General features: G+C 43.5%; 1 protein-coding gene across 1 annotated transcript in view; it reads left to right on the top strand.

The window, feature by feature from the left end:
* LOC310998628 (uncharacterized protein) overlaps nt 1-14,669 on the top strand; it is a gene marked incomplete at its 3' end in the record, with an annotated part of 98,412 nt that overhangs the window by 62,265 nt on the left and 21,478 nt on the right. The window contains exons 14-15 of the mRNA XM_083988775.1: nt 2,157-2,330; nt 14,300-14,473. Of these exons, the coding sequence (XP_083844901.1) occupies nt 2,157-2,330; nt 14,300-14,473 (348 nt within the window). The remainder of the gene's footprint in view (nt 1-2,156; nt 2,331-14,299; nt 14,474-14,669) is intronic.

Here is a 14,669-nt window from a genome sequence, read left to right as displayed (position 1 = left end):
AAACATGACGCATGCATTTATTCATTATGAGACTTTTCTAGCTCCATACACAACCGGCCACAACCTCCAAACGTTCGCAACACATAATAAAACATTTATTGAACGGTAAAATTCGGTAGTCGCACACGTGCTACTAATTGCATTTCACAATTCGCACTGATCTGTTTTTTACTCGCATTTGCGACGAGGGGCTCGCACTGTCGAGCCCTGCATGCAGGTGCTGTTCGCGGTCAGGATGCAGTTGTTCCAGACTTTATAGAGTGCCGAAGCGGAAGCAGGAAGTAACGGCGCCATGGTTCCTTAATTCGGAAAAAGTCTCCATACAAGTGAACGGGAGTCCAAGTTTTATTTCGTAATCCGTTTGAATTGTGCCATGAGAAAAAAATATGACCTCTATCTGTTTAAAACATCACGTTTCATGCCGAGAAATCAGCAGTTTGTTGTAAACCTATTGTAAAATAAAATTCAGAAGAATCCGTGACTGCAGGTCGCGTAGGTGACGTCACACACCAAATGCCGCCCTTTCCCGTGTCAGTTGGTGACTTATTTTTTGTGGGACACCAGATTTGTAGTCCGTAGAGCGTCGTCACACAAAATACATTCTTCCATTACCGTTTTACGATAAACTGCTGATTTCTCGGCATGAAATGTGATGTTTTAAACAGGTAGAGGACATATTTTTTTCTCATGGCGCAATTCAATCGGATCACGAAATAAAACTTTCAGTCCCGTTCACTTGCATGGAGAGTTTTTCCGAATTAAGGACCCATGGCACCGTTACTTCCTGCTTCCGCTTCGGCACTCTATTCATGGGTTGCAGTGACGTCACGTCGAAGGGACCGCCGCCATATTTGTGTCCGATTTGACAGGTCTCCTCATATGACAGCATGCAAACCGCAGGATGGAAATGAGAGTTTCTTGACAAAATGACAGGGTTTCATACATCCAGTCTGGGTTTATATCTCTATAACAACAGACTAACTCTATATTATCCCACTTATTTCACAGTTTATGAATTAATTAATTAATTTGAGACGTAATGTTGATCAAAGTCCTTATCCGGTCACTTCTCCGCTGTTTGCTCCTCACCCTCCTCTCGGTCGACTCGTGTGTAGTTGTTTTCAACGAGCTTTTGATAATCAATCAGTAGATTGATGAATTATCATATAAATGTTACGATGTGCATTTATGTAGTCCTGTCTGTCATAAGAGATTACGGTTACGGGACACGTTTGTGTCACGGACTCGTGGTGGCACAGACACAGCTGGTCACAGCTGTGAGACTGCGCTGGCCCGTCCGCTCTGTCCGCTCTGATCGCAGGTTTGATTCCAGCAGCGGTGAGGGAGGCAGAGAGCCTCCACTCTCCCTCTAACAAGCTACAAGTCATCTTTCTAACATCACAATTAGTCTGAAGCTGGTAAAAATGAAACACAAGGTAAAAATCCTTGATAGTTCTTCTGCCCTGCTCCGCTGATCAAAGCGGCGTCCCTAGCAACGGCCCGTTTTACTTAGCAACGGTCTGTTATACAGAAATAAAAGACCCTAAATGCAGAATCAGTGAGTAATTAATAAGAAAGTAATCAAAATGCAGAATTCAATATATCCATGTTATTAAAAAAAAAGTGAATCCCCTCTTTCAGTGAGACTTGTCACAGCCCATGCTGCACTGATAGACTACCTGCAGTCAACCATTTATTCCGCCTATATTTTACGTCTTTTGGGATGGAATAAAACTGCAGTCCGGGGTTTTTTTTGGCGACTGCTATCACAGTCAACAGCACAATATAATCCTGGCATCTTTCAAATAACGTCAATTTTCGGTCTCTTGCTGATTTCCTTCTACTACTCCACTTGTTCTGGTAACGTGATATGCTGTGATCTGTGCCCAGATTGCCCTGATTCGGACACAAATATGGCGGCGCAGAAACACAGTGACGTCATGTGAATCTAATGAATAAAGTCTGGAACAGCAGCAGCTTCTCATGAATATTAATGAGCTGTGGTTTAACCTGCTTCCTGTTGGTTCAGCTGTTTGACTTTCACTTTCTAAGCTTGTTCTTTCTGAATCTTCTTCAGCTCTGAACAGATGATGAGACACTGAACGCTGTCAACAAGGAGCTTTGTCCTCAACTCACTGCTTTTATTCTTTATCCAGATTTAGGGACTGCAGGTTGTCAGAGAGCAGCTGTTCTTCTCTGGGCTCAGCTCTGAAGTCCAACCCCTTCCACCTGAGAGTCTTGGACCTGAGTGAGAACAAGCTGCAGGATTCAGACCTGAAGGATCTGAGAGGTTTTCTGGAGAGTCCAGAATGTAGACTGGAGACGCTGAGGTCAGTTCACTGACTGTTAACTGTTGTAGATCTGAGATCTTTGATCCACAACTGAACCTGATTGATCTTCACTCAGAACCTGAATCATTGACTTTGATTTAAATTACTGCCAAAACTCCACAAAGCATGATTTACTCACGCCCACTCACGTGCGTGATCGTAGCGGAAATAATGAAAGTAATGGCAAACAAACACTGCATATCTCCAAAATCAGGCAGGTTTCCAGGATGCCAAGTCGCCTACTCATTTTAATGTAACACTTGCCGATGAGAACCGGTGTCAAAAAGGAAAAAAGGGGAAAAAATGCAGAAAAGATGCACGTTGTTCCAGACTTTATAGAGTGCCGAAGCGGAAGCAGGAAGTAACGGCGCCATGGGTCCTTAATTTGAATTGTGCCATGAGAAAAAAATATGTCCTCTACCTGTTTAAAACATCACGTTTCATGCCGAGAAATCAGCAGTTTGTTGTAAACCTATTGTAAAATAAAATTCAGAAGAATCTGTAACCAGAAAGACTACAGGTCGCGTAGGTGACGTCACATACAAAATGGCGCCCTTTCCCGTGTCAGTTGGTGACGTATTTCTTGTGGGACACCAGATTTGTAGTCCGTAGAGCGTCGTCACACAAAATACATTCTTCTGTTGCTGTTTTACGATAAACTGCTGATTTCTCGGCATGAAATGTGATGTTTTAAACAGGTAGAGGTCATATTTCTTTCTCATGGTGTTACGGTCACTTTCGTAGGTTTGAGAAGGGGTACTGCCATATTGTGTAATGTTTTGATTGGTTGCCTGGCTACCTGTCCGCTTAAGTCTGACGTGAGCGCAAGGAGCAAGGGATGCTGGGAAGACGCCAAGGTGGGAGCCGTGTGGAGACGAGGCTGCAGCCCCGCTGAGTAGTCAAGGGAACTTGACGATGAGAAAGGACACGTTTCACCTCAAGATTGAATTATTGTTTAGTTATTGTCTCGTCTAAACACAAATGAACTGACAAAGCCACGACCGCGTGACGACGGACAGAGGTCGATGCACGCAGGACGCCGAGCTGGTGCCGGCCCGGTGCCATCGCAGCAGGACGCCGGTCTGCTAAGAGGGATTCGCCGGCCAAGCTACAGGTGATGACCGTGAAGCAACCGGTGAGTCAAAACCATTGGGCGATATGGCAGCGAAGTCCCACCAGACTCCAGGGTTTTAGTAATAGAAATATGTGCACCTGTGTCCGCCCTGAAGCCTAGACTTGTTAGAGCCTTGATTGTGTAATTTAACTTGCCAGGGTGGCGCGTGGTCGTGACATATTTATGGGGGCTCGTCCAAGGATCTAAACCGTTTGTGAGTTAGTATATTTGGGATGGTATTAGCATTTAGCGATAGCATTAGTGGTAGGTCAGGATTATTCTGTTTAGCTTAGTTTTGGCTCTGTTTTTGAAACAGGAAAGGCGACGGAGTCGTTTTGTGCGGTTCATCAAAGAGTGTACACAGCCAGGTTAGATAGAAACTGAGGGGTATACACTTGGGCTCAGAACAGCTGAGCGAGTCTGGACCTTTCATTGGCAGAGCCGGTGGTTAGCGATAGCTTTAACAGTGGTGGGGATGCTTTGCTAAATTCAGGACAGTGAACTGGATTGAAGTGACAGCATAGGTGGGTGCGTTCACCCGTGTGTCGGTTTTTTTTTCTTGTCTGGTTTAGCGGTGTTTGTTAGCGGGGCTAGCGTAGCTCATTGGTAGCCGTGTATTTTCCGGTGTGGTTGTTTTTCCGCTCGGCTGGTGGCGTGTTGGCAGGCGTGGACCTGACCCGAGAACAGTTCAGAAGGCTAAAGAAAGAGCAGCTGATAGCGTTAGCCGAGGAGGAAGATGTCTCGTTGGAAGAAGGCATGAAAAAGCCGCAAATTGCAGCTCGGTTGATAGCGGAGTTGGGGCTGGAGGAGGTCTGGATAGAGCGGAGAGAGAGGGAACAGGGAGAGAGAGAGAGAGAGCAGAAAGAGAGGGAAATGGCTGAGAAGAAGGAGATGCAGCTGCGAGAATCCCAGGAGAGGGAAAAGGAGAGGGCCCATAGAGAGAAGATAGCCAGGTTAGAGGTGGAGAAAACCGCAGCTGGAGGTCGGCAAGCTCATGTGCTGCTGCTGCTCTGCTGCTCTGAACCATTTGCTGGTTTCTATCTATCAAAAATCTAAGGAATCCTGCATAGAACACAGTTCTGTATTGCTGAGTGGACTAATATAGAGCTTACCTAACTTTACAGAGCAAATTGTGGACATTTTTTATTTATTTTTAATCTGCTGGAGGTTTTTGACCATTCTGCTGAGTTTTGGGCCTAGTAGGCCTTGAAGACTGAAGTCTACATCATGCCACCTAAAGCCTCAAACAACATCACTGAGGAGTATGTGACCATGGCTCAAGTGCGTGAATTGTTGGACCAACAAAAAGACTTCTACAAAACTCTGCTTGAACAACAGGAAAAAAGCTTCAAGACTTGTGTACAGATTATAGTGGATTCTTCAAACAAGAGGATTGATGATTTGTCCAAGCAAGTTTACGACTTCAAGGTGAGTCTAGAGATGACTCAAAAGGAATTTGATGATTTTAAAGACTCATGTAAAACCTGGTCCAAGCATTGCAGTGAAACCAAAGCAGATCTGGACACATTTTGCAAAAGTTTGATGTCTATCTCAGACAAGACAGACTATTTGGATGGCCAGTCAAGACACCACAATATTGTGGTGGATGGCATTAAAGAGTCTGGGAAAGAAAAGATGTCTGATTCTGAGGAAAAAGTGAGAAAACTATTCGCTGAAAAGTTACAACTGGATCATCTAAAAATAGAGTTGGATTGGGCTCATCGGACTGGGAAGCCCTCGTCATCTGAAAGGCCCCGGCCCATTGCGGTGAGATTCCTGCGGCTGAAAGACAAACTTGCTGTTCTGGATAAAGCTAAAAAGGGTTCCGGCATCTTCATCAATGAGGATTTCCCAGAAGCTGTTCGGCAAAAAAGAAAAGAACTTCTTCCAGCAATGAAGGCAGCTCGAGAGAGAGGTGATATTGCATACTTGAGATACGATAAACTTATTGTTCATTCACCTACTCAAAACTCATCACAACAAAGGAAGGCCAACACTCAGAGTTTGGCTCACTAACTACTTGACACACATGCAGTATTTTTGATTACTTAACTATACATCTTTTGTTGTTATTGTTGTTGTTTGTTGTTTTATACATTTTATGGACTATAATACATCTGTCTTTGAAAGTCAGACCTTTAATCCCTTTGATCTCTCTGCAATTGACACTTACAATTTAGATATAGACCCAGACCAACATTTCTTTCATTATTTAATGTTTCAAACCTCTGTAGCTTTTATAATGAATCACAATTTAATGATTTAAGTGTTTCTATGCCTTCTGATACATTTTCTACTTTCCACTTGAATATAAGAAGTCTTTCTAGCAATTATGATAAATTCATTCATTATTTATGTTTACTCAAACATGATTTTTCCATCATTGCTTTATCAGAAACCTGGCTTACAGAAGCCTCTAAAGACTTGTTTAAATTACCTAAATACAATGCAGTTCACTACGTAAGAGAAAATAGATCTGGTGGTGGTGTGTCTCTATTTATTCATGAAGACTATGCATTTAAAGTTAGAGAAGACTTCTCTCTGAAGTTAGATGGGCCTGAGGTGGAATCTGTTTTTATAGAGCTCTCTGGTGTCCCTGGTGGAAAGAATATTATTGTTGGTGCTATATATCGCCCTCCTGACTCTGTTTTCAATGATTTTAATGATAGTTTGTCCAGTTTGCTTTACCTGATAAACAATGAAAATAAATTCTGCTATATTCTAGGAGATTTCAATATAAATCTCTTTTAAAATAAATCTCATACTCAAACTGGAGATTTTCTCAATACTCTTTATTCTAATTACTTTTTCCCGCTTATTCATAAATCTACACGTGTAAAAGAAAATTCGGCAACTTTGATCGATAATATTATAACAAATTCGTTAAGTGAAGGAATGAAATCTGGTGTCTTGTACTCAGACTTGTCAGATCATTTCCCCATATTCCAGTATTCTTTAATTAAATAGACCTAAACCTATTAAAAAAATAATGCAAAAAAGAATTATGAGTAAAGGAAATATTTCTAAATTCAAAGATATGCTTGCCAGAACCTCATGGAATGATCTTTATGAGGAAAATCATGCTGACTATGCATATCAACATTTTATTAAAGTCATTAATGGTTGTTTCAATGATTGTTTTCCAGTTGGTAATTTTACTAAGAAGAGCCAAGACTTCAACAAGCCTTGGTTTACAAATGATTTGCTGAAACTTTTAAGGAAAAAGAACAAACTGTACAGAAAATATGTTTCTAAGGGACCGTTCGTTATTTATGGAATGGGCCACCGGAGGAAAATGGGGGGGGGGTCATGTCATAATATTCTTTGTTGAGGGGTGGGTCCACTAAAAAAAAAAGGTCAGTGAGGGGGGGTCATTCAACATTTTGTCTGGAGGACACTGCAATGCCCGCAGAAAACAAAAACAAAACAAAAACGGGACATTTCAAAGCTGCAAGCACTGATGACAATGAGAGCAACAGCCCCCGAATCACAACGTTATTTTATGTTGCCCTGATCTGCCCTGAGTTGGTTTCGAACCCGGGTCTCCCGCACCGCAGGCGACGATGCTAACCGCTTCGCCAAGAACTCAATAAGGATTTTGCCCGCGGCTTAGCACGTATTTTATGGGTGAGTGAGTTTAACTTCAGTACCGTACAGAGGCTACGCTGCCTGCCTGCCTCATTGCGTAACTCTACATAGTCTGAGCAGCACGTACGTTCACGTTGCTTTTGTGAATTGTAAACAAACAGACGCCCCCTCGGTTTTAGAGTCCAGCAGTTTAGCGGCTAATTCAACTGCAGTGATGGATAACTGTACCGGAGAGGCTCAACTTCATGAACTACATTTGAGGAATAAATGGCAGCTTTTACCTGACGGGAGACCGACGCCTGAGCTACGGTAGCTAACAGTTAGCTGGTTTTACGTACTTTCTCTCTCTCTTTCCCTCTCTTTCTTACACACACACGCACACACACACACACAGTTGTCTGTCATATCTGTCGTAAACCTTGTAATAATACGTTGTTGTTGAGTACGGTTCACATTATTGTTGCTTCGGTTTGAGTGTGGATTAATTGTTAATGGCTTGTTGTGTAATGTGAGCTGGTCCAAAATCGCGATTCTGTTATTGATGAGTTGGGTTTTAATAACAGCTGATAAATGGCATTGTGATGAGAAGGTGTTGCACTAGTTGTCAAAATGAAATAATGTAGTGTCACGCGCTACGTGATGCGATGTCACGTGTCGATGGCTGAGGGGGGGGGGGGGGGGGGGGGGTCATGTATCTTTTGATAAGGCTTAATGCAGGGTCATGTTAAAATTTACTGACTCCAACAGGGGGGTCATGTAAAAAAAAAAAAAAAGTCCTGTGAGTCCCTCCGGTGGCACTGATGATAAATAACGAACAGTCCCTAATCCTACTCCTCTTACCCATAGTGCTTACAAAGCCTATAGAAATAAATATGTTCATTCCATTAGATTTGTAAAAAAGAAATACTACAGTGAAAAATTTAAGAACTGCTCAAATGATATTAAAACCACATGGAAAGTGATAAATCAGTTGTTGCAAAAAGAAAGAACTGCTTCAGAGCTGCCTTCCGTCTTCCTTGATGGTGTAAATTCTCTTAACAGTCCATTTGAGATAGCTGAACAATTTAACAAATTCTTTGTTAATATTGGTCATGAACTAGCTGGGGCGGTGCGTGACGCAGTGGTTGAAGCGGCCGCCCCATGTAGAGGCTACAGTCCTCAACGCAGGCGTCCCCGGTTCGAATCCCGCGTCGGGCAGACCTTTCCTGCATGTCATTCCCCCTCTCTCTCTGCCTCCCCCTTTCCTGTCCATCTCACTGTGCTATCAGATAAAGGCAAAAAAGCCCCCCCAAAAATATACTTTAAAAAAAAAAAAAATCAAAACCAAAGAGGTACAAGCTTTTACCGAACACATTAACTGAGTGGACAAAAACATCAAGTTCACCAGAGAGGATGTCAAGGACAATAGTCTGCCTTTCTTAGATTGTGACGTCCATATGAAAAAGGACAGGAGCCTCCACATTGGGGTATACAGAGAACCCACACATACAGACCAATATCTACTTTTCGACTCTCACCACCCTCTGGAACATAAGCTTGGTGTTATCAGAACCTTGCAACACAGAGCTGATAACGTGCCCACCAGCTCACAGGCCCAAGGGGCAGAACACAAGCACCTGAGAGGCGCCCTCACAACTTGTGGTTACCCTAGCTGGACCTTTGTGAAAACTGCAGCTGCTTCCAGAAAGAAAACCAGCAAAGTGGTTGAGAAAGAAAGACAAAACAAGAGAAACAACATAGTCATTCCATATGTGTCTGGAGTATCAGAAAAACTCAGGAGGATCTTTAACAAACACCGTATCCCTGTGTATTTCAAACCCAGCAACACACTCAGACAGAGACTGGTACATCCCAAGGACAAAACACCACACATCCACAAAAGCAATCTGGTGTATGCAGTCCAATGCAACGAGGAATGCGAAGACCTCTACATTGGAGAAACAAAACAACCACTGCATAAACGCATGGCCCAACACAGGAGAGCAAACTCCTCAGGCCTGGACTCTGCTGTCCATTTACATCTCAAGGAGAAAGCCCACTCCTTTGGGGACAGCAATGTCCAAATCCTGGACAGAGAGGACAGATGGTTTGAAAGAGGAGTCAAAGAAGCCATCTATGTAAAAATAGAGAAACCATCCCTCAACAGGGGAGGTGGTCTCAGACACCACCTATCTCCAAATTACAATGCTGCCCTTTCATCCCTTCCCAGGAGATTCAACAATCTAGCCTCAAAGAACAACAACTGTTCACAAGTGGCAAGTGCCTCCAACGACTGTTGTTACAACAACATAAGGCACTAACGAAGTCGAAACCAACTTTCCATCAAAGACAGTCATTTAAACGACTGTCGTTGGCACTTGGAGCACAAAAGGGAACCAGTGACATCATCACCCCTTGTGAACGCCCACACAAGAGGTTAAATAGTGAGTCTCCACACCAGATAGTTGGACCAGTCCCAGCCTGGTCAGATGCTACATGAACTGATGAAGCCTCTTGGATGAGAGGTGAAACGTCTTCTTAGACAAATAACTAAGTCCAGTTGCTTTCGATTTAACCTCCTTTGAAATACTATGACCTGGAAAAATGAGAATATGCACCGGCTCATGGCAACAGAGTTTAGCCTTTCTTGGCCGCGTTTCCCAGATTCGATCTTTCTTAAGGACTTAAGAAGGCTCTTAACTCATTGAGTGCCAACCACGTAATTTCTCGTTTTTCGTTCCCATGCGTTGAGTGCCGAAAACGTAATTTTACGTTTTTTGCTTTTTTTTAAATTATGAAAATAGACACTTTAATACACATTATATGTAAATTTGGGGACTCTACGACGAGGAGAACTGAAATAGATGACGATCAAAGTCACATGACAGCTCATGATCTGGAAGTTTTTATCATAACTCGGCTTCTGCAAACGGAGTTCTGCATGCAGATGCAGCGCAGCTGCTCTGCTCTCACCCGCGCTGCTGCTCCAGCTGCTCCAGCTGCTCGGAGCTGAACCAGGAAGCTCTCAGCCGACAGTCCGCCCGGTCTTCAGCTGGAGCAACACCGTGTCCTCCCCAAAGTCCTCCCGCGGTAAAATCTGATGGTCTCTGGACCAAAGCAGACCGGCATCACCGACCCGAACCACAGAAGGACCGCGACCACCGGCGGGACCGGTCTTCCCGAGCCGCGGTGGCCGACAGACCCTCACGTTCCGCGGGGAGAAGCTGTGACACGGCACGGTGCGTCTGTGTTATTGTTGTTTAGTGGCGCCCCCCCCGCCCCCGATGGTGGTTTTGTGAATAGAACAACAACTGTTGTATATATTTATCTTATACGAGCCCTTTGATCCAGAAATGCGAGTGTCAGAAGAGCGACAGACACAAACAGCGCACCTTTCATAAAAGACGCTCTATCTCCTTTTCTAGAAAAAAAGGAGGGATTTTGGTGAAACCCAGCCATGTTTAGCTTGACTTTTCTCAGGAACAGAGGCACGTAGAAACAAACGGTTTGTGGCCACTTGAAGCATTAAGGTAAACCTTTCAATTGAGCCACAGTATGTGTTGGTGGCAATAATATAGAATACACTGTGGCTCTACATAAAAAGTCAAAAATGGTCTAAATTGCCGGTACACTTGACTAAAACTTTGGAAAGGAGCGCGGCACTCAATGAGTTAAGAAGGGTTCGGCTAAGAAGGAGTGCTAAGACACGGGTTCCCAGATGCGTTCTTAACTGCCTTCTTAGGAGAACCTTAAGATCGCGCCAAAGAAGCTTCCTAAGAAGCTCTTAACGGGAGCTGTCCACCACCACAGTACTGAAACTGAATCAATCGATGCCAGGCAAATTGATTATTATATCACACGCCACCTAATATGCGCATAAATCACACACAGTGACAAGCACAGCTGCACCGACGGGCGATGAATAAACCGAAAACGGGATTTCCACTTGCCAAACATGGGGTTAACACAGGTCCCGGTGTCCACGGGCCTGATTAGAAACTTCTCCGCTGTTGTTGCCGCGTTGGTCACGGGCAGTGACGGACTGGCCGTAGATGACACGGCACAGCCGCGTAATGATGCCGCCGAGGCGGCTGCGTGACCATGTGATTGATAAATAAAAAATAAAAACGTGCCGAGGGTCAACTCTAGAAAAGTTGAAAACACAAGGTAGCAAATAGCTCACTTGATAGAGTATCCCCACTGCAAGTTGAAGCATTGCTGTGGTTTGGGTTCAAATCACCCACTAAAAAATTATTTTGGTCGTCAACACGTTTTTCTTTTCTCATCATCATTGAATGATCAATGCAATACATATGTATACAGGCTACATATATATTTAGGCAGTGGAGTGTTAATGCGTGACAGTCTTTTTAGTGCCAGCATAAAATGGCACGGGAGGATCGGTGTCACGGCTGCCACACTCCGTGACACTGACCCTTGCTTGTGATGCCCCCACCACACCAAGAAGCTCCCCACTGCGTAAAAACACGATGCAACAGCGACACTAGAGGTTGATTTAAGAACGGTTGTTTTTGATGTTCATGCAGATATGGGACGTGGATGTGTGCGTAAAAAGTTATGATAAATGATAGTCATGATGATTAATTTTATTTGTGTGCCTGATGTGCAGAGCACATGTTATTCCTCATATTTAGTTTATTATTGTTCTTATTTTATTTTTTATCTCTTTATTTTTTATTTCGGCACATGATTTAATATGTTTTAAACATACAATGTGCACTGTTTAAATATCTTGCTTAGTGTGATATTGATTTGCCTTGAAAAAGTGAGCGTTGGTCGCTAAGACGACTCGTAAGAGTGGGTCAGCTCGATCTTACATTTCCTTCTTAGTGAAAGATCTTCTTAAGCTAAGAACGACTCTGGGAAACACGTTCTTCTTTCACAGCGTTCTTAAGAGCGCTCCTAAGAAGATCTTAGCGCTAAGGGCCGCGTTTCCCAGATTCGATCTTTCTTAAGGACTTAAGAAGGCTCTTAAGAAGGGTTCGGCTAAGAAGGAGCGCTAAGATACGGGTGTTTCCCAGATGCGTTCTTAAAGGGATAGTTCACCCAAAATTCAAATTTCACTCATTATCTACTCACCCTCATGTCAACTAAGAGCTGTGAGAATTTTCAGAGTCCTCCGTTCCTTCTCTGAGTTACGGGGGGGTCCGTGCAGCAGTATTTGTCCATATAATGGTTGTCAATGGACACCAACTTTCTTCGTCCAAAAAGACACACCAAAAAACATCCAAATACCTCCATACTGCTCGTCTGTAATGTCCCTCTTGTATTGAAGCCCCGACATGAGAAATTGTTCCGAAAAAAAATAAATAAGTCTATATTTTAAGCTTGTTTGTAGCGGAAGCTCCCAGTGTCTCAGTTCACTGCTCTTCCTGTGTCAGTGCCAATCTCGCGTGATTTGCACTGACCGGCGGAAAAATTTCTCATGTCGGGGCTTCAAGACAAGAGGGACATTACAGACGAGCACTATGGAGGTATTTGGATGTTTTTTGGTGTGTCTTTTTGGACAAAGAAAGTTGGTGTCCATTGACAACCATTATATGGACAAATACTGCTGCGCGGACCCCACCCGTAACTCAGAGAAGGCACGGAGGACTCTGAAAATTCTCACAGCTCTTAGTTGACATGAGGGTGAGTAGATAATGAGTGAAATTTGAATTTTGGGTGAACTATCCCTTTAACTGCCTTCTTAAGATCACGCCAAAGAAGCTTCTTAAGAAGCTCTTAACGGGAGCTGTCCACCACCACAGTACTGAAACTGAATCAATCGATGCCAGGCAAATCGATTATTATATCACACGCCACCTATTACGCACATAAATCACACACAGTGACAAGCACAGCTGCACCGACGGGCGATGAATAAACCGAAAACGGGATTTCCACTTGTCAAACATGGGGTTAACACAGGTGTCGGCAGGCCTGATTAGAAACTTCTCCGCTGTTGTTGCCGCGTTGGTCTCGGGCAGCGACAGACTGGCCGTAGGTGACACGGCACAGCCGCGTAAAGATGCGGCCAGACGGCTGCGTGACCATGTGATTGATGTGTGTGAAAATAAAAATAAAAATGTGCACAGGGGCTGGCTGGTTTACAGCCAGACAACTCTGGAAAGGATGAAAACACAAGGTAGCAAATAGCTCACTTCATAGAGTATCCCCACTGCAAGTTGAAGCATTGCTGTGGTCTGGGTTCAAATCCACCCAATAGAAAATTATTTTGGTGGTCAACACGTTTTTCTTTTCTCATCATCACTGAATGATCAATGCTATACATATGTATATAGGCTACATATATATTTAGGCAGTGGAGTGTTAATGAGTGAAAGTCTTTTTAGTGCCAGCATAAAATGGCACGGGAGGATCGGTGTCACGGCTGCCACACTCCGTGACACTGACCCTTGCTTGCGATGCCCCCACCACACCAAGAAGCTGCCCACTGCATAAAAACACGATGCAACAGCGACACTAGGGGTTGATTTAAGAACGGCTGTGTTTTTGATGTTCATGCAGATATGGGACGTGGATGTGTGCGTAAAAATTATGATAAATGATAGTCATGATGATTAATTTTATTTGTGTGCCTGATGTGCAGAGCACACGTTATTCCTCATATTTAGGTTATTGTTCTTATTTTATTTTTTATCTCTATTTTTTATTTCGGCACATATTTAATATGTTTTAAACATACGATGTGCACTGTTTAAATCTTGCTTAGTGTGATATTGATTTGCCTTGAAAAAGTGCTAAAAAGTCGCTAAGACGACTCAAAAGAGTGGGTCAGGTCGATCTTACATTTCCTTCTTAGTGAAAGATCTTCTTAAGCTAAGAGCGACTCTGGGAAACACGTTCTTCTTTCACAGCGCTCTTAAGAGCGCTCCAAAGAAGATCTTAGCGCTAAGAGCTTCTTAACAAATCTGGGAAACGCGGCCCTTGTTAGTTGTCTGAAAACTTCAGCATCATCAGTAAATCTCTGATCAATGTGGCTGCACAACATAAGTTTGTTTAGATGGAGCCACAGGTGGAGCTGACAGGTGAAGAGGCAGAGTCACTGCGACTGTGTTGAAGCAGCAGCAGCTTCTCATGAATATTAATGAGCTGTTCTCTCTATGTGACTGTTTAACCTGCTTCCTGTTGCTTCACATGTTGGACTTTCACTTTCTAAACTTGTTCTTTCTGAAGCTTTTTCAGCTCTGAACAGATAATGAAACACTGAACGCTGTCAACAAGGAGCTTTGTCCTCAATTCACTGTTTTTACTCTTTATTCAGATTGGTGGACTGCAGTTTATCAGAGATCAGCTGTCCTTCTCTGGTCTCAGCTCTGAAGTCCAACCCCTCCCACCTGAGACACCTGGACCTGGGCTACAACAAGCTGCAGGATTCAGGAGTGAAGGATCTGAGTGGTTTTCTGGAGAGTCCAGACTGTAGACTGGAGATTCTACAGTGAGTTCACTGACTGTTACTGTTGTAGATCTGAGATTTTTGATCCACAACTGAACCTGATTGATCTTCACTCAGAACTTGAATCATTGACTTTGATTTAATGAATGAAGGACGTTTGAAATAGTTGTTGTCTCATGTTTCTATTCTTCTCTCACACTGGTAGTGATTCTTCACTTTCAGCTCATTTCACTTCAGT

This window comes from Trachurus trachurus, assembly GCF_905171665.1.
Source record: "Trachurus trachurus genome assembly, chromosome: 15".
In the NCBI taxonomy this organism is placed as follows: Eukaryota; Metazoa; Chordata; class Actinopteri; order Carangiformes; family Carangidae; genus Trachurus; species Trachurus trachurus.
This window is presented reverse-complemented; position numbering and strand designations above follow the sequence as displayed.